General features: G+C 42.6%; 1 protein-coding gene across 1 annotated transcript; it reads left to right on the top strand.

Annotated features, from left to right (window-relative positions):
• Positions 1-4,461: 4,461 nt before the first annotated feature.
• On the top strand, positions 4,462-24,356 carry Cpr11A (Cuticular protein 11A). The gene is made up of 4 exons (XM_065228966.1): positions 4,462-4,880; positions 23,314-23,531; positions 23,593-23,775; positions 23,845-24,356. The coding sequence occupies exons 1-4, from the start codon at positions 4,872-4,874 to the stop codon at positions 24,119-24,121; spliced, it is 687 nt and encodes a 228-aa protein (XP_065085038.1). The 5' UTR covers positions 4,462-4,871; the 3' UTR covers positions 24,122-24,356.
• The last annotated feature ends 2,939 nt before the right edge of the window (positions 24,357-27,295 follow it).

Below are 27,295 nucleotides of genomic sequence, written 5' to 3'. Positions count from 1 at the left end.
CCTTTCTTTCAAATTCACCCCAAATTTGATATTTTACCTCTACTGGTTAATCACAATGAAACATTATTAAAGAGCACGGACTTGAGGTTACTAGAGTATTAAATAATCTAGGTCCTATTTAGGAATATATCTGAAAAATCCAAATCTGGTCAACGCCCACCAAGAACTTTATAATTCAAGACCAACAATTGAAATGGCCTTAACTCCATTTTGTAAACAAACCTTGTAAGGCCATTTTCTCGCGAACCGAAACCTTCATTCGCTAACCTAAATCACAATCGGGTAGAGGAGAATTTCCCCTACCTGTTAATAATGTTGGTTTGCCTTTACGGACTTCGGTTCGCGAGAAACTGGCCTTACAAGGTTTGTTTACTAAATGAAGTTAAGGCCATTTCAATTGTTGGTCTTGAATTGAAACAATGCTCTTTATCTCTAATCTAGCTCGATGCAGTGGAATTCTCAAGCCATGCGTCCAAATCCGCAGTGACATCATGGACATCCGGACCTTTTGTGCTGGTAGGTCGCGAATTTTTCAAAACAACAACAATCTAATGTAAACATTATGAGCAGTAGTGCCAGAATTTATAAAAAAAAAAGTTTATCAAGTGGTGGAAGGGTGTTTGTGGGTGTTTGAAGTGTGTTTTTGAGGGTGTTAGCACAATGTGGCAGAGTGACTTACCCCTTGCACTACAGCTAGCTTTTAGCAAAAGCATCTAAGCAATAAAATTTCTTCGAAAAAGTTGTTTGTTATAACTGTTTTGACAACTCTTCCCATGACGTCAAAATTCCAGGGTCTACTGAGAATGGGATATTCTAAAATAGGTTTGAAATTCGTCAATAAATGGCTGAGTTATGATTTTTTGGAGTGTTAAAGAAAACCTGTGGTTTCTTGGGGAACAAACATTCTAAAGGGTGATACGGTCAAAATTTGGTCAATATCAACTTGACGTATTTCTTTCAATTTTGCATTTAAAAAACCTGAACACCCCTCATTTTGAAGGTGTGTGTGAGTAGAATGTTGCTCCTATTTTGATTTTGGAATTCACTCTTCAGTTGTCAAAATGCCGTCCAAGCAAGAAGAGCAGCGTATCAAAATTTTGCTCGCGCAAAATCCGAGCTACTCGCACGCAAAGTTGGCAAAATCGCTAAAAGTTGCGAAATCAACCGTTACAAATGTAATTAAAGTGTTTGGGGAACGTTTGTCGACAGCCAGGAAGTCTGGATCGGGGGGAAATCGAAAACCGGAAGCCGCTGAGACGACAAAGAGAGTTGCCGGTAGTTTCAAGCGAAACCCTAACCTCTCTCTCCGAGATGCCGCAAATAAGCTGGGTGTATCGTCTACAACCGTGCATCGAGCCAAAAAACGAGCCGGACTATCGACTTACAAGAAGGTACTGACTCCAAATCGCGATGATAAACAAAATACGACGGCCAAAGCGCGATCCCGGAGGCTGTACACGACGATGCTGACGAAGTTTGACTGCGTGGTAATGGACGACGAAACCTACGTCAAAGCCGACTACAAGCAGCTTCCGGGACAGGAGTTTTATACGGCAAAAGGAAGGGGAAAGGTAGCAGATGTTTTCAAGCACATGAAACTGTCAAAGTTCGCAAAGAAATATCTGGTTTGGCAAGCCATCTGTACCTGTGGCTTGAAAAGCAGCATTTTCATAGCTTCCGGGACTATCAACCAAGAAATTTACGTGAAAGAGTGTTTGAATAAACGTCTGCTGCCTTTCCTGAAGAAACACGGTTGTTCCGTACTGTTTTGGCCGAATTTGGCATCTTGCCATTACGGTAAAAAGGCCATGGAGTGGTACGCCGCCAACAACGTGCAGGTGGTTCCCAAGGACAAGAACCCTCCCAACACGCCAGAGCTCCGCCCAATTGAGAAATACTGGGCTATTGTCAAGCGGAACCTAAAAAAGACCAAAAAAACTGCTAAGGGCGAGCAGCAGTTCAAGGCAAACTGGCTTTCTGCGGCGAAGAAGGTGGACAAGGTGGCTGTACAAAATCTGATGGCAGGGGTCAAGCGTAAGGCCCGGCAATTCGGATTTAGAGAAGCGGAAGCCTAACTGAATATTTTTCCTGAATTTTTACTAATTGAACTTGAAAAAGAAATTTAATTTGATTTTTTAAATAAACGATTTCATCGATTTACACGCGTTTTCCTTTGACCAAATTTTGACCGTATCACCCTTTAATCTCGTCCATATCGCTAATGAATCGGCTGGAAAGCTGACGTGTGACGCGGTTTTTAAGTTAGTAAAGTAGACTCTGTAAAATAAATCTACGAATTTGAAGGTGATTAGTTTTAAAAGAAGTGAATTGAGTCAGCTCATTTCTTTAACATGATATTTTGTGCGTTTAGGTTAGTTGATCGTTCACAATAGGTGCGCCGCAAACAACTGCTTTTTAGTGTTTTATAGTACATTAAATATAATCAATTTTGAATTTCATGTTTTCGCGTTGGACAGCTCGTTCAACAAGCTTTTTTGTATGGGCTGGATTTCCGTGAAGGACGGATCAGACTCGTGGGCACAGCGAAGGCCCGCCTCTAGTAGGTAGTCAAACGGAGGTGAGTGAAGACGCTAGTTTCTTCTTAGTGAATTGTTTCCAGAAGGTCGCTAAAGACCATTGGTAAGGTCCCTATTCCGTTACAACCCCCGGGGACCAGAATTTACGAGAGCTCGACCGTAGAAGTGTGAAGTCAATTGCGCACCTCGGTCCACATTCATCCCAACGAGGAATTGGGGATTTCATTTCATCTTGGGTGGCCATAGCGGTAGCTCGCAATGCCGTCCGACGAACGTTGATGCCTTACCACCACGGAGTGAATTTCCCGGGACAGCTCGCCTTCATCGCAGCTCTGCTCCCCGTTTTAAATCGGAAGCCTTCCATCCTCAAATTTTAGCCATACTTGGTCGTTTTCCGGTTGTCATTATTGTAGCGGCATTGCGAAACCAACATAATCGCCGCCGAAGGTCGCTCGCCGCCATCACCAGGAACCTTTGAGAGGCCACCAACATTCGTCTGTTGCCATCCATCCGTCTATCGTCAAAGCTTCGTCCATCGACATCGCATCGCATCTCACTGAACCTATAAATTCTGCGCAGGTATGTCCGTACTCTTGTTTTCATGGCCATGAATTAAGGTTTTCCGTTGTTATCGGGTTTGTCCAACACGAATGTAATTGTTGAATAGATCAACGTATTTAGCTGGTTCATTCGCCATTTTCAACCCGCTTCGTTATGCTTTATGCTAACCAGGGGTTGAAACAGTCGACGTTTTTTACTACACTCACTTCGTTGTCGTGCGCGACAGTCTGCTTGTATTCGAACACTCATGTTCTACCGTCGTCTCTCTCACACAACACGAGCGGTAGAATAACATTCGAGCTAAAAGAAAATTATCAAAATAGCTATCATATGACATGTGTGATTTCGTTGTAATTCCTCAATTTGGTGTAAATCAAACCATTTCTGATCAGAAATATTATTACTAGGACATCATTACTTGCTATTTTCAGAATTCACACAAGCACACCATCAGCAGCTCTTATTATGATAAAAACTAAAATACATACATTCGTGACGGTCTTCGGCGACAGTGTCGTATGACAGAGCCTGTCATATGACATTTTAGTTTGGTACTGTACTATGAAAGCTTGTTTTGCAAGTGTCGGAGGCAAAGGCAGTCAATTATTACAGAAAATGTGTCGACTACCGTGACCGCTTACAAGACTGATGCTAACAGAGCCTAGAATTTTGGCTCCCTTCGGGGTTGCAGGTTTGTACGCATAATCTCTTTTTGTGCATTATATACGATTTATTTGTTGGTATCGGTGTTCGCATATCGTAAATGCAACTTTGAAATGCATATATTCTGGTTGTCTGAGACACTATCCATAATCGCATAACTTCTTTTTCTTCTTCTTCTTCGCATTTGGAAGCCTATTGCTTATCGCATATAATCTTATTGTGTGCTCTCAACTTCGTGTTCTAGATGCACTTCCACAGTTATTAATTGAGATGATGTACCATTTATGCATTAGCATAATTGTGTGGCAAGTGCAATCATACTCTATGCCCATGGAAGTCGAGAAATTTTCCAACCCGAAAAATTCCTAGACCGGGCCGGGAAATGAACCCAGCCACCTCCACCATGGTCTTGCTTTGTAGCTGCTCTCTTTACCGACTGAGCTAAGGTAGACCCTTCCATAATCGCATAAGTGAATCTTTAAAAAATATCTTAGCCCGAATCGTCGAAATTAAACTCCAGAATCTCACCTCAGGAATTGATTCATGAAATTATCTCTCTTTCAAAAGTTCTGAAAAAATTCGGAAACTAAATGCTTTAAATTGTAAAACCCTTCAGCCATTACAATTATGATTGTGCCCGTTACTGTCCGTTAGGAACCCGAAAGCATAATTACATTTATCAGTCGCATCACTAAACATAAACACCGACAAAAACTTACCAGAAATCGATACACCAACCGACGGCCTGAGTAAAGTTTAGCCGAGCATCATCATCGTCAGCGCGCTACACAGACAGGTGACACACTACACGCTCGCCGAATCCGGTGCCGAATTAGGAGGATCAGGTTTTCTGCTCTTCTGCGTTAGAACCTCCAAAATCCTCCTTTCGTTTGCCATACACGCCAAGTGGAAGATTCAGCCATGGTGGTGTCTCCTCTATAAAGTGCCCCTCCTGCCGTCGATCTGGTTTAGTTTGATAGCCGAACCGATCCTAGTAGCATCTCCGTCGTCTGTCTGGCTAGTGCGCCTCCCCCCGATCGATCGACCGCGTCCGTGTTTCCCAAATTTCAAGTGAAAGTCCTTCCCTGTGATAAAGAAAAAGTGACGAAAATGAAAATAGTAAGTGTTGGTGATTTCAGGAAAAAATCGTGATTGCTAAAGTGAATGTTGCAAGAGACTGTGCGTTACCTTACACTGTACGAAAAACTATCAACCAATAAGATAAGAGGATCCTTCAAACTGATTTAGACCCGAACAGCTGTGATTAATGATAAATGTCTCGGATCGGTAATGGATTTGCGTTGGACGTTCGAAAGATCGAATTCGAATCGTGGTTCAATTTGTATGATAAAAGGCGTCTGTCAGCGGTTGATTTGTCAGCCGTGGCCAAGACACATGTGGGAAATTTACATCTTAATAAGTTTGAATAACTAATCAAATTATCATTTATCGGAGGTCACAGCCATATCGTTTGGCTCGGTTTGGATTTGGTGTGCGCCATCGAATAACAGGAGAACGAATGGAACTTCTAATCTTAGGATTTTGGCGAGTTGGGGTCACGCGCATCTCGCATTTCACGTTCTTTAAACGGAGGTGGTGGAATTTATAAGTGGTTTTAGATGGGAGAAGTGCGAATGGTACAAAAATTTGGGTGATTGAACATTAAACGAATCGTAATGTGACCTGACATAGGAAAAAATGGGATTGCAGAACTTTCTTGCCACAAAATATACGAATGCAAAAGTGGTACAGACTTAGAATGAATTTGAGGTACGTAATAGGCATGTTGACCTTTCCACGAATCGTTCAGTCAGCTAGCATCCATATCGAATATTTTATAATTTATAATCGGAAAAGCTGAAAGTGGGAGCCGCCGGGATTGATTTACTGCCACTCATTTAAAATGCAACAATTCACACGACCGCCTTTGCTCGCGGAGAATCTAGACGACACGGGGCAGATATTCTTAAATCGGACTATGTTTCAGCTTGGGTGTGGACCAACGAAAGCAGGAAGTTTCCATATGAGCTATCTATGCGAGATATTCGACTTGAGTTATGAGCCAATATTAAAGATCACGATATTATTTTATTTTGATTTTTGATAGAACCGGAATTTGTTCAAGAATTATTGTTTATTTTTGTTTTTTGGGAAGAAAATTAACGTCATCTGATGACTTTGATATTCTTTGTTCCATCGAATGGAAGGTTAGCTGAAAAACGGTTCTCGAGCTATTACGTCAAAGGTTCGAAAAACGAACCCAATGAATGGGACCAGACAGAATATTAAAACAACTCATAAATAATTCGCAAAGACAAACGAAATCAAGATCACAAACACAATCACAATCACAGCTGAACCAGTTTCTTTCCATGGAATTTAGGTAAGTTTGTCACCAGTTTTACGTGGTCTACCGAATGTATGTTGGGAACTTAATCGGGTTTCGGTAGAATTAGCATAAAATTCATTCATTCAGAACCAGTTTTCGTTCTCATTCAAATTCCGCCCAATTACATATTCAGAACGAATAAAAGGGAAGCGATTCTGGAATCGATTTTAGGACACCTTACGGAATCGAGTGGTGGTACGTTAATTGGAATGAATAAGAGTGTCCGATTAATATGCGGAAATAATTTATTGGTGCGGTTTTTATGGTGGGATATCATAACGAAAAGCGGAAATCCTTTGAGGTAAATATTAAAACTCATCGCTTTTCTAATAAGGGGTAGCTTTTATAAATTATTGTCTATTAAACGTAAACCTATACTGGGTGTCTTTGGCACACAAACAAATACTGCTCGAACCTGTACTAGCAAATGCTTTTCTGGTGTACGAATTTAGCTTTTAAATTGCATGTGGTTCATTTTTCAGAATTGGGAATTAGATTAAAAATTAAAATTTTCAATTCTGGGATGAAGTTGATCATGCATGTTTTTATGCAATACAATATTCAGAAGTTAGCGCTCGCTGAAGAAGAATCTGGTGTTAACATTCCAACAACTGTGATCACGTCTTCCTTTGGAAGGGAAGTAAAGCCGTTGGTCCCCGGTCCATAAGTTGATGGGTCGATAGGTAGGGTCCAGCTGTGGGAGCTGCCTCCCTGGCGTCGGTACCATTGGTACTCAGAACGGAAAACAAGATCGGCACAAAACAAACCAAGGAAAAAATCCAACAAAAGCTGTTGTTTACGAAAAACTGCATTTTTTAAAGTAATAGATAAAGGTACGCTTAAATGCAGGCAATTAACAGCAGTTTTTCACATAAATCGAACATTTTACCGAAATATGATTTCAGATTCGGATTCAGTGATCCAACATTAATAAGCATGAGCATGATTGACCGTCCACGGTTGCTACTCTGTTATTGCCAGACCAGCTGTAATTACACAGAGAACCAATACACGATGCTTGGAACTAGCAATCATCCTCAATGTGTAAAAACTAGTGTTCTCAAATTAGGCAAAACCAGCGCCAGCCGCACCTGAACGCAGGTCAAACAAGTAATGGGTAGGAATGTGTTGACGTGACACCTACTTTGATGGAAGCCGAGGAGTCCACTTCCACGAGGAATCACAGGGATGTTGGGTAAGAGGGTTGGGCTTGCAGCAGGGTTTGTTTTGGTATATGATAAGCTGAATTGCTTTCCTACCGATTATATAACTCTAATGAGGTTGGGATTGAAACCACGGTCTTCTGCTCAGTAAGCCAAAACGTTTGCCACTAGGCAAACAAGCTCCTTTTTAATCATCGAGTTGCTGTTATTACCATGTAGTAGTGTTAACAAATAAAACGATTGACGAATCTTGAATGTGGATGGGCTTGAGATTAGACTCATGATGTTCAGCTCAGTAAGCAAAAACGGTTGCTGTAAGGCCACCGAGCCCCTTATATCACATTATACCGTTACTCAAGCTGTTATAACTATTCAAACCCGGCACCGACGATAACGAAAACTTTTACAAAATACACGATAAACAAGCGATCTTACCATACATTTTTAACATTAAAGGACCTGGGACAGCGTTTTTCTGCTCAGTAAGCAAGCCACTGTAACCGACGATCTTTCGCATACCAAATCTAAAAGCTAGGAAATATCACTTAGGGCTTCATTTAAGTTCCACTTTCACGCGACGTCCAATGTTGCAGGAAAAGGACAGGAGGGAAAAGATGATGGGATGAGGATGCTAAGGCAAGTTCACGAGCGAGTATGTGTAGCGGTGAAAGTGCAACCGATAGCGTCGATAAAGTTCGATGGAGTTGGTCAGTACAATCCGTATGTAGTACCTACTTCGAACAAGGTGAGTACTACCAGCTCAGAAGTTTTCGCAAGAAGAACTGTAGAACCAACCAATCAAAACTATGTCCAACCATCACATACTTTCCAGCCAACACTACGGCAGTTAGGGCACTCTGAAATACCTAGAAACGTATCGCACTTAGATTCCGATAGTTATTTCTTAAATAGGAACCAGCCTTCAGGTTTTTCAAATCCTCTGGTGTCACAAAATGCTCCTTTAGCTGCTTCTCACACACAAACCGTACCAATGCTTTCGCAAACATGGGGTAATTCTCGACCGCCACTTCGTCCTCCTGTAGTGAGTGTCTCGAGTTATCAAACCCACATGTGCAGTATGGGGTGTTTCAGCCATCGTACGGCCCGAATGCGCAGCAGTTGGCAGAACGCCACGTTGTTCTCAAAGACCTTCCGTGTTTACTGGGGATCCAACAGAGTGGCCGATGTTCTGGAGCAGCTATGATACGTCCACGCAGATGTGTGGGTACAACGATTCGGAGAACCTGATGCGATTACAACGAAGCTTGAAAGGGGACGGAAAGAAAGCAGTGAGCAGTTTTCTTCTTCATCCGTCAAACGTTCCGGAGATAATCAACACGTTGCGGGTTCTGTATGGACGACCGGAAGCAATCATCAACTCTCTTCTGGCTGAGGTGCGAGCAACACCGACACCGCGACCAGAAAAACTGGGGACTATCATCAGTTTCGGCCTGGCTGTTCGCAATTTCTGTACGCATCTAGTTTCGACTGGACAACAGGTACATTTGACTAACCCGATCTTGATCGATGAGCTAGTCTAAAAGCTTCCAGCCAACATTAAGCTGGATTGGGCGATGCATAAGCAACGAGTGCAGAACGTGGACTTGAGGACATTTTCGGATTACATGAACGTGATCGTAACGGCAGCTAGTAGTGTTACACCAGTCACCGCCAAATCCGAAAAGTCAAAAGGAAAAGCCGAGATACACACGGTGAACATCCGGAACGACAAGGCAACCAACAAGAAACCAGATCCTTCCAACCAAACGGGGAGCGAGCGTCCTTGTGTTGTTTGTCAAAAAACCGGGCACAAACCAAAGGATTGCTGTAGCTTCAAGTCGAAGACGTTAAAGACAAATGGAAGGTAACCCAAGAAGTGAGTCTCTGTCGACGCTGCTTATATCCGCATGGTAAATGGCCGTGCAAAACATCAAACTGCGTGGTCAATGGCTGTCAACAACGGCATCACCGATTGCACCATCCGGGTGATCCACGACAACCCAAAGCAGAGCGTTCAGCTCCGTTTTCTGGCGTAATCTCCGTTCATCAACAACAGCTCCAAGTTCTGTTTCGTATCATCCCGGTAGTCCTTCACGCCAACGGTCGATCGGTACGAACATTCGCTTTCTTGGATGGTGGTTCAGGTTCCACTTTGATGGAACGATCTTTGGCAGAACAGTTGGGTGTACAAGGTCCAACTTCTCCGCTCTGCATGCAGTGGACCAATGGAGTCAAGCGTGTGGAAGAAGAATCCCAGCAAATTCAACTGAACATTTCGGGATCGATCACGGACAAGCAGTTCACCCTACGCAGAGTTCAAACCGTCGATGGACTAGAACTACCACGACAGTCCATGCACTTTGAAGAGCTTAGGGGCAAATATCTGTATATGAGAGGTCTTCCGGTTCAAAGCTACAACGACGCCGTTCCAGGAATCCTGATTGGTTTGGACAACACAAGGTTGAAGACCACGCTGAAGTTGCGCGAAGGCCGCGAACACGAGCCAGTAGTCGCCAAAACTAGGCTGGGCTGGGTTCTGTATGGTCGTTCGGGGAATGATTTTGGGAATTCATCGCATAGAGTTCTTCATATTAGTACCAAATCACGTGAGGACGAATTGCACGAGCTGGTGAAGAGTTTTTTCTCTATGGAAAGTGTTGGTGTTTCGGTGACACAGGCTAAAGAATCAGCGGATGACAAACGAGCTCAAGAAATTCTTCAAGCAACCACGATCAGAACCGAAACCGGCAGATTCGAAACTGGACTTTTGTGGAAGTTCGACAACGTCAATTTTCCCACGTCAATTTTCTCCACGTGAACTAGAAGAGATGGATCCGAAGCGGACGTGGTTTTTACCCCTGGGCGTTGTAGTGAATCCCAAAAAAACCGATAAAGTCAGGGTTGTCTGGGACGCCGCCGCATCAGTAGAAGGTATTTACTTGAACTCCGTCCTTCTAAAAGGACCGGACCTACTAACATCTCTGCAAGCAGTTTTGTGCCGGTATCGACAGAAGGAGATCGCCATTAGCGGAGATATAATGGAAATGTTCCATCAAGTACTCATCAGACTGCAAGATCGTACAGCTCAGTGGTTCTTGTGGCGGGACAATCTATCGGATCCAGTTCAAATATACGTCATGGATGTCGCTATTTTTGGATCAACATGTTCTCCAAGTTCAACGCAATTTGTGAAGAACCTGGATGCGGAAGAATATGCTGCGGAGTTCCCGGAGGCGTCTGAGGCGGTTAAGGAGAATCGATTATCTTGACAGCGTCGATACGGTCGAAGAAGCAGTTCAACTGGCATTAGACGTCAAGGAAGTCCACGAAAAGGCAGGATTCCTCATTCGGCATTGGATTTCGAACTCCCTTGAGGTGCTCCAGCGGATTGGAGAGCAGAACACGAAGTCGGTGAAGAGCTTCACCATGGACAAGGGCAGCAACCTGGAACGAGTTTTAGGGATGGTATCGCGACCACAAGAGGACGTCTTCGTATTCTCAATGACTCTCCGAGATGATCTGAAAAGTCTACTGGATGGATCCGTTGTACCAACCAAACGCCAGCTCCTGAGCCTAGTCATGAGCATTTTTGATCCGTTAGGGATGGTCGCTCCTTTCGTGGTGCATGGCAAGACGATAGTCCAGGATGTGTGGAGATCCGGAATTGTCTGGGACGAGCCACTACCTGTGGATTTCATATCACGATGGGAGCAGTATGCCAAACTACTTGGAACATTGGATATGGTGAACATAACCAGATGCTATTTTCCAGGATACAATCCTGGAGCCTACGATTCGCTTGAATTGCACGTTTTTGTGGATGCTAGCAGCACTGCATATGCTGCCGCAGCCTACTTCCGGATTGTGGACAGTGGAGAAGTACGCTGTAGTCTGGTGTGTGCAAGAACCAAGGTAGCGCCGATCAAATTGCTGTCAGTACCACGGTTAGAGCTGCAAGCAGCTGTGATTGGAACACGGCTCATGAAGTCTGTCATTTCGAGTCACAGTTTGCAGATCAAGCGCAAAGTATTGTGGAGTGATTCTTCAACGGTTCTGAACTGGCTACGGTCAGATCGGCGGAACTATAAGCAGTTTGTAGCGTTCCGAGTAACAGAGATCCTGGATGAAACGGAAGTCAGCGATTGGAGGAAGGTACCAACCAGGATGACCGTTGCTGATGAAGCCACCAAATGGGGACATGGCCCATGCTTCGATGAACACATCAGGTTGTTCAAGGGTCCACAGTTCCTGTATAAACCGGAGTGTGACTGGCCAGAGGATGCGATCGAGCCGACTACAGCGGAAGAATTAAGGGTCGTCGATGTGCACCAGCAACTATCGACACAGCCGGTCATCGAATTCGAACGCTTCTTGAAGTGGGAAAGGTTGACCCGTACAGTGGCATTCGTTATACGATTTGGCTACAAGCATATTTGTCGAGACGAATCAAAACAGGACGGAGAAGTAACCACGAGTAGTGTGAACAGTGAGGAGTGGAAACAAGCGGAGTCAGCTGTGTATTAGCTGATCCAAGCGAGCGAGTATCCGGAGGAATGCAGCATTCTTCACAAAAATCATGAAGTGCAGCCAGAAGAACGTAGACGAATCCAGAAGAGCAGTCGAGTCTTCAAATTATTCCCGTTTCTGGACTCATCTGGAGTCATGAGAATGGGATCCCGCATCGCTGCCGCGGAGTGCGCTTCGTACGAAAGCAAGTTTCCCGTGATTTTGCCTAAGGATCACTACGTCACTACTCAACTGGTGATCAACTGGTATCACAGGAAGTACGGACACGCCAATAATGAAACGGTGGTGAACGAGATTCGGCAGAAGTTTCACATTTCCGAACTGCAAACAGCCGTCAAGAAAGTGGCAAGTGGCTGCTACTGGTGCAGAGTATACAAATCCAAACCACAAGTACCACCAATGGCTCCTCTGCCTTCTGCTCGTCTCACGCCGTATGTCAGGACCTTCACCTTTACGGGACTGGACTATTTCGGGCCGATCACTGTTCGCTTTGGACGTGGTGGAGTCAAACGGTGGATAGCGCCCTTTACGTGCTTAGGAACTCGAGCAGTCCACTTGGAAGTCGCCTACAGTCTGTCTTCTGAATCCTGCAAGTGGCAATACGTAGATTCATCGCCCGCCGAGGTGCGCCACAGGAAATTTACTCTGATCAAGGAACCAACTTCCAAGGGGCTAGCGCAGAGTTAAGGCAGCAGATCGGCGCCATAAATCGGGATCTAGCAGGGACGTTCACAAACGCAGAAACCCAATGGAAGCTAAACCCTCCGTACGCTCCACATATGGGGGAATATGGGAAAGGCTGGTACGCTCGGTCAAGACAGGTCTAGCGCACATGGAGTTGCCGAGGAATCCGGATGAGGGGACTTTGATAACGGCTCTTGCGGAGGTGGAATCTATAGTGAAATCGCGTCCCTTAACCTATCTACCGATCGACAGCGAGGAATGCGCAGCTTTAACACCGAACCACTTTCTATTGTTGAGTTCGAGTGGCGTGGTCCAGCCAGCGGTGTGGCCAATTGAGGAGTGTGCGGTACTGCGATCGAACTGGAAGCATGTTCAGGTTATGCTGGATAGGTTTTGGATGCGATGGATTCGAGAATATCTGCCTGTTATCTCCCGACAGCCAAAATGGTTTGGAGAGGCGACACCTATCAACGTCGGAGATCTGGTCATCATTGTAAACGAGGGCGTCAGGAATAGTTGGATAAGAGGCAGAATCACTCGAATGTATCCTGGATATGATGGACGAGTTCGCATCGCGGATGTACAGACCTCTGCAGGTATCATGCATCGACCGGTGACTGAGCTCGCTGTCCTAGATGTTACCAGAAAAGGAGGTACAGCTTAAGGGCACTTGAAGCAGTACAGGCGGGAGCATGTTGGCAACACAGATGAGCTCGTTCAGTACCACCCTCACAAAGGGAGGTGAAATGAGTGACGTGTAAAAGGTTTACTCCGGTAGGGCATATAAATATAAAACGATTGCTTCGATAGGACAGCTCAATTGTTTTATAAAGAAAACATAGAAAATCGATAGTAGTGGTTGAAGAAGAATTTATTATTGCTAAAGTGTCTATTAAATCAAATATTTGCTAGTTATACTGGATTTATTACTATTACGTGAATTTATTGTAAGTATTAAATTAATTTGAGAAACAAAAATAATGAGCATAATTTGTACAATTTAGCATAAACACAAATTAGAACAGACACTAATTGTTACAATACGACGGATCAATTAAAGTAGCGGACAAATCAATGTAAGATAACCTAAAATTGTAAAACCTATAAACACATAGTAACAATAATTAAATTTACAGCTTAAAGCTTACTCAACACAAATTGCGAGTTTGCTCATAGGAATCCGAAACTGAATCCGCTCCTGTAACAACACCCTGGTTAAACAAGCTATTCAAATGAAATGTCCTGCTTCAAGCATACGAAAGTTTAGTAAACTTGATCAGGCTCACATGATCGTTCGAGTTGCGCAAAGGACACTTTCCTTTCTGCTCTGTTTCACGAGTGTTGATATTCAGGACTGGTGGCTTTGATCTTGTGAAAGGCACGAACTGCTGATCCTTGAGATCCTTTTTTCCCAGGAAGAGTGGGTTGATACTTGCCAATTGGTTTTTCATTTCATCCTCCAACCAACGCGAAAATGCTTGGAAATCGACGATCTTTTCCTCTTTCAACAACGACGCCTTGTGCCTTGTGCTTATTTTCAAGAGCCTTGAACGCTTGACCAAGAACCTCGTTCATACCGTTAGCTGCTACGTCAGGCTGGATATTTTCAAGACGATTAGGACGATACTCGAAATCCCCTATTGGATACTCGTTTGCATTCACCCATCCTTGAATACGCTGCACGGAACTACAACATGACGCACCAGAACGGGATCGCAGTTCGTTGATCTGAATGGTTCGTTCGCGTTTCTTCTTGAGAAATTCTGCCTTTTTCTGTTCCCTTTTGAGCTCCAACTCTATTTGAATTTTCAGAGCTTCCAGTCGCTGCTCTGCCAAAATACGATCCTGCTCTAAAAAAGCGTGCAGTTCCTCTTCCTAAAATTCATCACCGAGCTCCAACGCTCTGATTTGGATTTGTGCTTTGCTAACTGATGATATCCTGCTTCTATGCGAACGTTTGCTGGCCCCGCTTACAGAAACGCAACTTCTCAACGATGCTGGGACCGAGTTTGCATTACCAGCTTCATTTAGTTCTTTCGTAACAGATTCAGGGACAGGACGAGACTCCACAGATAACACATTTAGCCTGGCCGGAGTACGTTGCATTATGTCTTTTCGCTCTGGTCACGTCTTCCTTCGGAAGGGAAGTAAAGCCGTTGGTCCCGGCCTATGTGTGTTGTGAATGGGTGCGATATCCTACGCAGGTGTGGAAGCTGCCTTCCTGCACATTCGATTGCCGTCAATGGATGGCAATCGTAGTCCGTCGGTGATTGGCACTAGATTGCGGAACAGAGACCGACGTTAAATAAAGGAAAGAAGTAAAGGTTTGGAATTTGGTAATAGTAGTTTTCAAGAATTTTTGGGACTGTATCTGCGTTACACAGTTGAGGTCGATGCAGGTGTTCCATCCATTATAAACTGGTAGTTGGTTTTCGAAGGACCAATGTTTCAGGCGGCTGGTTCGGAATCACACCAACAGTTCGCTCACCTGGGGACGTGACTGAAACTTCTTCGCACAAATTACCGTAGGAACTCTTCTTTGTAAAGGTTCTTGAAATGATACTGGTTTTTTTATTTACCTTATAAATGAAGAATCAAACACAGCGATAATTATCGAATAATAGATTTTATTGAACTTGAATCAACAGAGGTTGTTACAATAGTGAAATTTTTTCGTTGAAGTCTTCCACCTTGCTATTGCAATCGGTGCAAATATTTACATTATTTGACAAATTTCAGGTAATCATGACAGCAGTATGTCTCTTTTCTTTATTCAAATCGTTTTCAAAAATCAAACGTCATAATTACCTGGGTTTTGTCAAATAAGGTAAATATTTCCATTGCTTGCACCAAAGAATTCAAGTGAGTTGATCAAGTCACATCCACTAGCATTTTGCTTGAAGCCAAAGTTGTTGATTCCTTGGCTCGATTATCTGCCAATCTAAGACAGCTGATGCAAACATTGAGAAATTATGCTCCGTCCATGCGTGGCAAAATAATCGTGATAAATTTTCAACAAGCGCGTACATGTAGGAATTAAATATATAGGGGAAATGACGGCTTCGGCATGACAGACATGACGACTGACGGCATGAACCCAAATTGAAACACTATTTTCACTGGATTTTCTTACGAAAACACTTCGCTGAATGCATGCAAACGATTCTTTATGCTTTCAGCTTCAATTTGACTATATTTTTACCACTGAGAAAAAGCAATCTAGCAAGGTTTTCTTGAAATGCAACACACGCACTACAAATTGTAGCTGATTTCGAGTTGCCGATAATAGAACAGCAGATTTACATGCAGTTCAAATGGAACGGTTGCCGAAGAAAAACTGGTTGCCGACAATACTCGCTCTCACTAGAGAAGATTGGAGCTTTGTAAAAGCATTTCAAAACAGTTTTTGACAATTCTTTCGACTGAAATTGTTAGAGCAGCTGGCAGCAAAAGATTGTCAACAAACCAATACTGCATATGTGTGCGTTCCATAGAGAAAAAGGCTATAGAAAGAAGGTCGCTGCTTAGGTTGCCGAGAATACGTAAATTCCCCTATTATATTAATTTTTAAATTAGGCAAGCTAATCAAGAAAATTCAGGTCTCATTAATGATTATTCTCATAAGATTTTTTAACGCATACGTGTCGTGAATGCTCATATAAATATAACATAAAAACTGTAGGCTACAGTGCTGACACCATTAATGGTTGTGGCTTTAGCAACCCTCCATCTTGGCAGAGGATTGGATCAAGTCACTTGACTTAAAAAAGGTGGAACTGGGCTCAACTTCTCAAGTCAATTGAATTCAACTAAGATTATCAATTGACTTGCCTTGTCTAAACCCAGCTTTACCGTTGGGTACAAACGATCTGGATAGAGCAATGAATTGGATGGTGCAGTGCTGGAGGAGAGGAGGTACACAGATAAAAATTCTGAATTTTAATAGTGATGTAAACATTCATTCACGTAAACTTATCTTTCATTTCATGCAAACGAGTAACTTGTAAACAATGTTGTTTACAACAATGGGCTTTTGTATACAATATTTGCTACATTGCATGAAATGTCTCTGAACTTTACATGATATATAATGTAAACTTATATGATATGTGACGCTCCATTTATGTGCATCATACTGAACAGAAATTTACATTACTTTTTCAAACTGTGTACTTCTGGATTCAGCAGTTGCCGCAAACGTTGTTAGCTCGAGTAAGCCGAATGGTTGCAACAGCAACAGCAGCCAGTCGGCTGTTGAGATGGAAGCAGTAGAAGTACCGGAATCGGACGCCGTTGGACGATGGTAGAAAAGTTCTGCCCGTTGTTTTCCGGCACCCTTCTGTGGCCTGGGTTGGTTCCGTGTAGAGGCCTCTTTGCGGATTGCTATAAACTTTGCACGTTTTGCTTGTTACCCAATGAGATGCCCCACAATTAACGCATTTTGGGTCGGGTCCTACATCCTTTCATAGGCTTCGGGCGCTTACAGCTCGCCACAATTAATCATTTTGTCAAGCTTCTGCATTCATTTTCCATCAGATGTCACTGCTGTTGCTTGCGGTGACAACTATCGCAAACTACACATAATGTATTTTCCGTTAATTGTTCACAGAGAACAGTGCAGTGCAAAACATGTCTGGTACCTCTATATATGCATTTAGATTAACATCCAAGTCCCTCCTTTTTAACACAGCCTGCACACAGAATAGCTAACCCCTTACAGGATTTCCTGCCGATTTCTACACAGCAAAAAAAAAATTTGATATCACATCAGTACGAAACTATCGATTTGAAATTGGCTAACTACTTGACTAGCCTATTGGTCCCAAGTAAACGATTAACGTATCCCATTCTAATCGGCATTCTAGTACCACACCATGTTTGTTTTGATTATCTATGAAAGTTTAACAGATAAAATGAGGGGTTCGTGGATTTTCCCATGTTTCGAGGGGTGCATCGATTAGCTTGGGATCGAAGATAGTACCAGAGCTGAGCCAAAAAGTTGAGCACGTTTCTTCGGGACCTAATAGTCTTAGAGTTACATCTAGACCTTTTTGACGTTTAATCGTCTTTCTCTATCTACCACACATGGATGAATGGACGGTTTGTTTTCCCACTAATCTGTTTCCCTCTTGCTCACACTCGTTCGATTTAAATGTTGCAATAGTGTGCGCCGATTAAACGTCAAAAAGCTCTCTATGCTTCAATCGTGTCAAAAATATGGTGTAATATTACTTGCCAAAAAGGACAAAATTATCATCAAAACAGTGCATGAACTGACATTACGCTGCTTTTATTGCATTTGTTTATTTTTGTGGCCATAAAAATAACATGAGATTTTTGACACGATTCAAGTACATACTCTTTTTTTATCTAGTTCGTTTATTTGTAAGGCTCAATCGCGTTAGCTTTACGGAGCCGATAATTCATTGTTCTTTGTTTGTAACAAAATTCACTTAATTCTATGTCTAGTAGGAGTTGGGCCGAAAACTCGCGGCTTACTCGAGGTTAGAGGGGTACATTGTCCAAGGATAGGAAAAGGGGAGGAGCTTGGGGTAGGGTTTCGTTGTCTCATCAGAGTGATGTCGCCAGTATGAACGGTAGTGTGGTTCTAGATTCGTCTGGAGCTCGACCGGATATGGTGACCAGTGGACGACGATGAGATTCATCGAGACGGGGGACAAGACAAACAAAAACTAATAAAGAGATACAAAAGACAAACGAATTAAATTCTCATACTAGACATTTGCAGAAACACATAAACCGACTGCATATAGCAGATATCGCGAGTTCCCAACACGTCTCTGATAGGAACATAGGGTTGTCTTCCTTGGGCCTCGAGGGTATTCAAAAGTCGCTCTCTGGCGGCGTCATTATCCGTACATTGCCAAACTGCGTGATCGATGTCATCGTAACCGTTTCCACACCGACAGATGTTGCTGTCCACGAGGTTTATTCTATTGAGATGCGCATCTAGCGAGTAGTGGTTGGACATAAGTCTACTCATCACGCGAATGAAGTCACGACTTAAGTCCAAGTCTTTAAACCACGCTCTCGAAGGAATAATTGAATGTAACCATCGTCCAAGATTCCCACTGTACCAATCGGTTTGCCAACTCGAAAGGGTACTCTGACGCACTAAATTGTAAAATTCATCGTGTGAAATTTGCCTGTCATAAAATTCGCCTTCCTGCGCGCCCACCTTTGCGAGAGAGTCCGCCTTCTCATTGCCTGGGATTGAGCAATGTGAGGGGACCCATACAAAAGTAATCATATATGATCTTTCGACCAGCACACTCATCTGCCCCCTTACCTTTGAAAGGAAATAAGATGAGTGCCTACCTTGTTTCATCGACCGAATAGCCTCGATCGAACTGAGACTATCCGAGAAGATGAAGTAATGGTCTGCGGGCATGTTGGAAATCATCCCCAATGCGAAGTTGATTGCTGCCAGCTCAGCAACAAAAACGGAACAAGGTTCCTGGAGTTTGCGGAAGGCGCTAGAGTTTTCATTGAAGACACCGAAGCCAGTGGATCCAGTGAGACGAGACCTGTCTGTAAAATATCTGTTTACGCAATTGACGTGTTGGTACTTTTCAGTAAAAATACGCGGGATTATAATAGGTCGAAGTTGATCGGGAATCCCATGAGTTGCTTGTTTCATTGTCAGATCATACTCAATTGAGGAACTGCGATTGGTGAAGTGAGCACGGTCTGGAGAGTAACAAGCAGAAAGAGCCGTACTCTAGAACGGAGAGAATAGTTGTTTTATAAAGCGTTATGAGGTCTCCCGGATGAGCACCCCATTTTTGACATTTTTGCTTCAAATACGTAATATGGGCATTCCAAGTGCACTTTGAATCAAACCAGACCCCAAGGTACTTGAAAGACAATGATTGAGTAATGTTTCTGCCCAAAAGATTAAGATGCATTTGGGCTGGGTACCGCTTTCGAGTAAACACTACCAGTTCAGTTTTCTGCGGCGAGAACTCGATCCCTAGATTCATAGCCCAAGAAGACAAAAGAGATTTTGTCCTTGCAAGTCCACGGCATGTGGACCTCTTACGGAAACCACACCGTCATCTGCAAGTTGTCTTAGCGTGCATTGTTCTGCCAAACAGTTGTCGATATCTTTGACATAAAAGTTATAAAGAAGAGGGCTGAGACATGAGCTTTGGGGCAGGCCCATGTAGCTAATTCAGGAAATTGTCAGTTGTCCAAGGGAAAAGTTCATTTGCTTTTCTGACAGCAAATTGTACAAGAAATTATTTAAAATTCCAGAAAGTCCACATCTGTGCAGATTGTCTGACAGAATTTCAATGGAAACTGAATCAAAAGCCCCCTTAATGTCCAATAATACTGAAGCCAATTGCTCCTTGTGCGCAAAGGCCAGTTGAATATCTGTGGAAAGCAGCGCTAGACAATCGTTTGTTCCTTTGCTCTTGTGGAACCCAAACTGTGTATTTGATAGCAAGTTATTTGCTTCGACCCACTGATCGAGTCTCCGAAGGATCATTTTCGCCAACAATTTCCTAATGCACGAAAGCATCGCAATCGGACGATATGAGTTATGGTCAGCCGCTGGTTTGCCAGGTTTTCGAATGGCTATTACTTTGACCTGTCTCCATTCAGGCGGTATAATGTTGTTTTCTAGTAAGGAATTGAATAAGTCTAGCAAGCGTCTTTTAGCGATATCTGTTAGATTTTTCAGAAGATTGAATTTAATCATATCGCTTCCCGGTGAGGAGTTGTTGGATGAAAGAAGAGTCATAGAGGCATGAAGCTCAGAGTTCATCCAGGGTGAGAGTAAAGTTGGGTTTATACAGGGCAAGTCAATTGATCAAGTCAGTTGAATTCAACTGACTTGAACGCGAATTGAACGTGTAAACCATGCCATTCAACTCGCTTGATCAACTCACTTGAATTGAAAAAAGTTGAACCAGGCTCAACTTTTCAAGCCAATTGAATTCAACTGAGTAGATCATTTGACTTGCCTAGTCTAAACCCAGCTTAAGAGCGTGTGAAAGAAAACATAAATATGAATGGCACCGGAACCTCACTCTCGTTTTATTCCCTTTCGTTCACAAGTTGTGAGGCTCGGTGAGTGGTAGAATGATTTGTGAGTAGCACTTCTACTCCTCATAAAAAAAATGCTACGTTCGACTCATTTCAGACTCGCGAGTGAGGCTCCATCAAGGCTGGTTTGAACCACCTTGTTTTATCGCCAAGACCATCAGTTTATAGCCTTCTGTGCGACCAGCTAAAATAAGTAAGTTAATATAAGTACCCTGCTTTGTAAATAGGGTAAAAATCAATCATGAAGTAAAATTATTGACTGCTTAAGCTGAGTGTGAAAGCACTGCTCTTTTCCAAACGGTAATGTACCAAACGGTAAAGGACGAGGCAATGAAATAATGTACGCTCAGTCATTCAAAACGAAAATTGGGTACCATCACGGAAGAATAAACGAGCTGACTGAACTACTGACTGAGTGCTCTGCTGTCACTGACTCGTTTACTTCCCAATCATTCAGATTCTCACGAGGCAGTGAATGATGAGGCGGATGGCTGTTCATATTCATATGAAAATTACTCATTGAACCTGACTGTTTTGCGCACTGATCAGCAATCACATTTCAAGGATTATTTGCAAGGGAACAAATTTACGTCTATTTAACGGCCAAATATTTATTATCCTCAATATTTAATTACCATGCAAGTTTTGCAATTGTTATTAGGTCATTAATTTTTTAAAGTGTTGTTGCTAATTGAGTATAAACAAAGAGATTTTGGACGTAGGACTACGTCTGTGATTTCTATATGGGGGTACACTTTGTGAAAACCGAAAATGGAACATGTAACAAAATTATGATAGATTTTGAACGTTAATAGCTCAGCTGCCGTTGGATCAATTTCAATAATGTTATCACCAATCGATCAGAAAAGCAATTTCCCTAACACAGATTTCAAAGTTGAATTCCATCCGGTCTCACCAAACGGTGTTTATTCAATCACCGCGTTGTGAGTGGTGGTGTTCTCCAGTTCACAACTAAAGGCTGCCTCAAGCAGTGAACTGCAGCCCACATGAGAATCCATAGAAGGAGGAAGAAGCTGCACCGCTATTGATAGGAATCACTATATCTTCGTGAGTCGCTGAGGGCCATCTATGGCAAGCGCGTAACCCTCATTCAAAACAACATATAGCTCACCAGCCTCATCTGTGTTTAACGCCCTAATAGCTCAGCATTACTCAACCATCACGACCACAATAAATTTATAAAAGAGGTTTTTTAGGACATCAATTGGATGTCAGTTCCCATATCAAGATAGAGGTAGAATTAGGGCGTAAAAGCTTTTGTAAACAATGACTCTTTCGATGATTTCTTGTAAGTCAAGGCTCGTCCACGCAAATCAACATCATCATCAGGTAGGATAAGACTTCCTCTACCCGACGGCAATTTTATTTTGGGTGTATCTTGAATTCCTAAAAATCATCGAGAGAAGTCATTGTTTACAAAAACTATTACAACTAATTCCAGCTCTGTCTAGATATGTTTAAATCTAACATACCACGTACTTTAAGGCAACATTGGGGGTGCAATTTCAAAAACCAAAGTCGGTCGCTGCATGAAAGTGGTCTGATTTTGATCCAGAAATGATGGATTTTAATTCCTAATACGCCAATCGATATGAATTTTGCACGAATGTGGAACTATTGCTATGATATTTATAATTATCACCGATTGCTTGCGAAAAGCGGTTTAAAAGTTAAATTCCATCCGGTCTCACCAAACGGTGTTTATTCAATCACCGCGTGGTGCGTGGTGGTGTTCTCCAGTACACAACGAAAGGCTGCCTGCAAGCAACGAGCTGCAGCCCACATGAGCATCCACAGAAGGAGAAAGAAGCCACAACGCTGTTGATCGGAATCAGTAGCTCTTCGTGAGTTGCTGTGGGCCATCTATGTCAAGTTTGTCACACTAAAGAGTATAAACAGAGAGAACTCCGCTCAAATTCCTATTCCTACACAAAACAAAAGCTTCTGCTGCAGTTAACAAATAAGATTTATTATATAAGATCAAGTAGTCCTACGTCACCATTACGTACAACCCCATAGGGCTGTCCATTGTAGTTTTTTTATAATGGAATAAATTTCGCTGAAACCACGTCACTAATTACAAAAGGTTATCATGCTCACTTACTTAGTTATCCTGCGTCCGTCAGTAAAAGAACTGTGTTTAGTTTGGCAAACCTTATTCCTCTCGTTCTTGGGATCCACAAAATTGGCGTCAAGTCCCAGTTGGAACATATACCTATATCAAAGAAAAAAATAAGAGGCTAAACCTGCCAAATGTGTTCCTGCCATCCAGCATATTCTAATTAAGCCTGCCCGACACAAACAAATATAGATAAATCTTCCCAATCGCATATGCATGCTGCCATAAAACCCCATAAAATGTTTATAACCATAAACTGCACTAAAAATCTACAAATCGTACAAGCCACCTGATCCGATCATTAGAAGACAACGCAACGGTCGTCGGGTCATTATAGTCGTGAAATTTTTCCTCAAATCAGCAAACGATCAAAACACCCCACAAGAATAACGAACCGGTTTCAGGAGAAGAACAAAAATCATAATCCACATACATTATTATACCCCGTCCAAATGCGTTTGATCCGCGGAGAACGGCACCTGTTGCCAATTGAAAATGACTTCACTGTTGTTCGAACGGATCTTTCTCGGAAAGTCATATTCTTATTCTCCGATCTTCTTTTTCTTTATTAATCAGCTCCTAGTGGTCAGCATGTGTGGCTTCCTGGGGATAACGCTCGCCGCCAAAATAAAAATCCCGTCGAAGAATCGTAACGATGATCTCTTCTCCGAAGACGAGTTCACGTTCCCGGTGGAGGACAACAAGGACCCGTCGAACTTCACCGGCGACGTAATGAAGGCTGGCATTCTGATGGCTGAGGTTAGGAACCAGGGCAAGGGCAAGTTCAAATATGCGTGAGTATTATGCATTGTAGCAAGCGAATGATGTGAGAGGTTAATGGGGTCAAATTCGTAGGGTTGAAACGGCGAACGGAATCGAGATCGAGCAGATCGGTAAGCTGAGGGACGACAACAAGACCTTTGTAGTGATGGGATCCTACACTTACACGGGCGCAAATGGAAAGCGATACCGCGTGCGATACACCGCTGACGAGTTCGGTTACCATCCAATCACCGAACTTGACATAGATATTCCAGAGTAGGTTTTTTTTTCTCCGGAAATCTAGTTCTTCTTGGGAGCAATCTAACTGAAATCTTCTCTCTACAGACCCAACGCAGCAGCACCCGCACCGATTCAACCGTTCAAATTCACGACAAGGGCGACGACGACGACGACAACTACGACGACTACGACCACAACTCCGGCACCTACCGAGCATCCGGGCTACCACTATGAACGGCCTTCGAATGCCTATCTGCCGGCAGCCAATACCTATCTGCCACCGTCCAATGAGTACCTGCCACCAAAGAACGTCAACGAACCCCCGCAAGAGCAGCTCCCTCCACTGTTTAGTCCACAGTTCCAGGGTCAGAACGCTCTCTAATGGAACCTCAATCTGACATTATGTACAATAGGAATCGAATCTAGGTAATTATCAATGTGACGCCAACCGCACTCCGAGCACCTTCCAATCCCACAGATTAGAAACAGTATTTTCTTTTATAGTTTTGTTTCGAATTTCAGTTGTCAGCTTCCTATGCTGATGCGCACGTGTAAATAATTTTATGATTTGTAAAATAAGTTATTTATAATTTCTAAATAGATGAATACTGCTATAATAGTTGAGGTGGGTTGCTTACTTACGTTGATTGGATGACAGTCCTCCTGCAGGCGGCGCAGTTTGCGAGTTGGGAAAGTAGTCGTTGCTTCGATATCTGGAAATAGATTAATATTATCAACACATCAAAACTCAGTGGCCATGTTGAAAAAAAAAGGCTTTACGATACAGATTTCAAAATTTTACACGGTGAGGTATGGGATTGAAATTTTAAAATGCTTCTATTTCTGAATTAAAGCTTTTCATGATTTTTCGATGATTCTGATAAAATGCTACTCAATAGACGTGTTACATAAAATATTTTTTTTTAATATTTTATGAAGGTGGATCTCTTAGATTTCAACTTTTTATCCCCCACAGACACTCATTATTAATTAAAGGTACTTCATTCGAAAAATATAAGCGTATTAAATCTTATCTCGTATACCTTCCAGTGCAAAATTTTGAAATCTGCATCATCAAGCCTTTTTTCTCAAGTTATCGGTATAAGAGGCCTACACTAGACTGATGCAAAATTTGAAATTTTCGCTCCACAGTGCTCAAACGGTTCCAAATTGGACCCTGATTAGCCTCCTAAAATTTGAACTCATTTAGTTAGAAACTGACTTGGCACAAACCATTTGAAGTTTGTATGGGAATTACTATGGAGAAACCATAATTTCGGTTCATATCTATCTCAAAATTCACCAGTTCACTCTACTTTAGAAAATGATAGCTGAGCTTGTTGAAAATTTTCTCAGCTACAACTTTGTTGAAGACCACTTTTCGATTAAATGTAAAGAACAAAAATTATTAATGATTCAAGTCACTGATGTCTTATGATTATGCTCAATCAATTGTTCAGCAGGCAACATTGGTGTTTATGGTGCGTAGAATAGAGGACAAAAATCATGGCTACTATGACACACTACATAATACAGTGTTGCCTACAATACAGTTGCTTAATCTTGCCATAAGATTATCAATCTCTTAAACAATTAATAACTATTTATAGTTGTAGCTGATAAAAATTCCCACAAGAATAGCAATGGATATTGTTAACAGTACAATATGTTAAAAAAGTAGAAGACTATGAACAAAACAGTTTTGTTTTCCCATGGTAATTTCCATAAAGGGTGATACGGTCAAAATTTGGTCAATATCAACTTGACGTATGTCTTTCAATTTTGCATTTAAAAAACCTGAACACCCCTCATTTTGAAGGTGTGTGTGTGTAGAATGTTGCTCCTATTTTGATTTTGGAATTCACTCTACAGTTGTCAAAATGCCGTCCAAGCAAGAAGAGCAGCGTATCAAAATTTTGCTCGCGCATCGCGAAAATCCGAGCTACTCGCACGCAAAGTTGGCAAAATCGCTAAAAGTTGCCAAATCAACCGTTACAAATGTAATTAAAGTGTTTGGAGAACGTTTGTCGACAGCCAGGAAGTCTGGATCGGGGGGAAATCGAAAACCGGAAGCCGCTGAGACGACAAAGAGAGTTGCCGGTAGTTTCAAGCGAAACCCTAACCTCTCTCTCCGAGATGCCGCAAATAAGCTGGGTGTATCGTCTACAACCGTGCATCGAGCCAAAAAACGAGCCGGACTATCGACTTACAAGAAGGTAGTGACTCCAAATCGCGATGATAAACAAAATACGACGGCCAAAGCGCGATCCCGGAGGCTGTACACGACGATGCTGACGAAGTTTGACTGCGTGGTAATGGACGACGAAACCTACGTCAAAGCCGACTACAAGCAGCTTCCGGGACAGGAGTTTTATACGGCAAAAGGAAGGGGAAAGGTAGCAGATGTATTCAAGCACATGAAACTGTCAAAGTTCGCAAAGAAATATCTGGTTTGGCAAGCCATCTGTACCTGTGGCTTGAAAAGCAGCATTTTCATAGCTTCCGGGACTGTCAACCAAGAAATTTACGTGAAAGAGTGTTTGAATAAACGTCTGCTGCCTTTCCTGAAGAAACACGGTTGTTCCGTACTGTTTTGGCCGGATTTGGCATCTTGCCATTACGGTAAAAAGGCCATGGAGTGGTACGCCGCCAACAACGTGCAGGTGGTTCCCAAGGACAAGAACCCTCCCAACACGCAAGAGCTCCGCCCAATTGAGAAATACTGGGCTATTGTCAAGCGGAACCTAAAGAAGACCAAAAAAACTGCTAAGGGCGAGCAGCAGTTCAAGGCAAACTGGCTTTCTGCGGCGAAGAAGGTGGACAAGGTGGCTGTACAAAATCTGATGGCAGGGGTCAAGCGTAAGGCCCGGCAATTCGGATTTGGAAAAGCGGAAGCCTAACTGAATATTTTTCCTGAATTTTATACTAATTGAACTTGAAAAAGAAATTTAATTTGATTTTTTAAATAAACGATTTCACCGATTTACACGCGTTTTCCCTTGACCAAATTTTGACCGTATCACACTTTATAAACTTCAAATGGTTTGTGCCAAGTCAGTTTCTTATCATATGAGTTTAAACCTTCGGAGGCTAATCAGGACGCGATTTGAAACCGTTTGAACACTGTGGAGTGAAAACTTAAAATTTTGCATCAGTCTAGCCTACACTGTACCAAAACGTCATCCTCTGTTCGAATGAAACCTCAGACCATTCAAACCGAAACATCGAAATCGCTTCTTCGAATGATAGTTGCAACCGGATGATGGTTGTTTTGTAATTAGATGATGACCCGCTCAAATGAGAAGCGAACGGAACTCAGTTGACATACGTAATACTCTCTGTAGAATGATTGTCATCCCAAATTGAAATGCACATGCTATTGGTACAGCCCCATAACGCAAATCACCCACTCAAATCATTTGTTGATCTAAGCTGAGGTGGTACGAACATTGGTAAGGTGTGGAAACCGAAGATTGTTTATTTTTTGATGGAGGAAGTTTCCTCTACCAATAAACGATTTTTGTTTTTTTTATGCTATTCGCAACAGGACGTCAAA

The sequence above is a fragment of the Ochlerotatus camptorhynchus genome, unplaced genomic scaffold (assembly GCF_037179485.1).
Source record: "Ochlerotatus camptorhynchus isolate MF236.1 unplaced genomic scaffold, CSIRO-AGI_Acam_v1.1 ptg000304l, whole genome shotgun sequence".
Classification (NCBI taxonomy): Eukaryota; Metazoa; Arthropoda; class Insecta; order Diptera; family Culicidae; genus Ochlerotatus; species Ochlerotatus camptorhynchus.
Note: the sequence above shows the minus strand (reverse complement) of the source record. Positions and strands in the feature narration are given on the sequence as shown.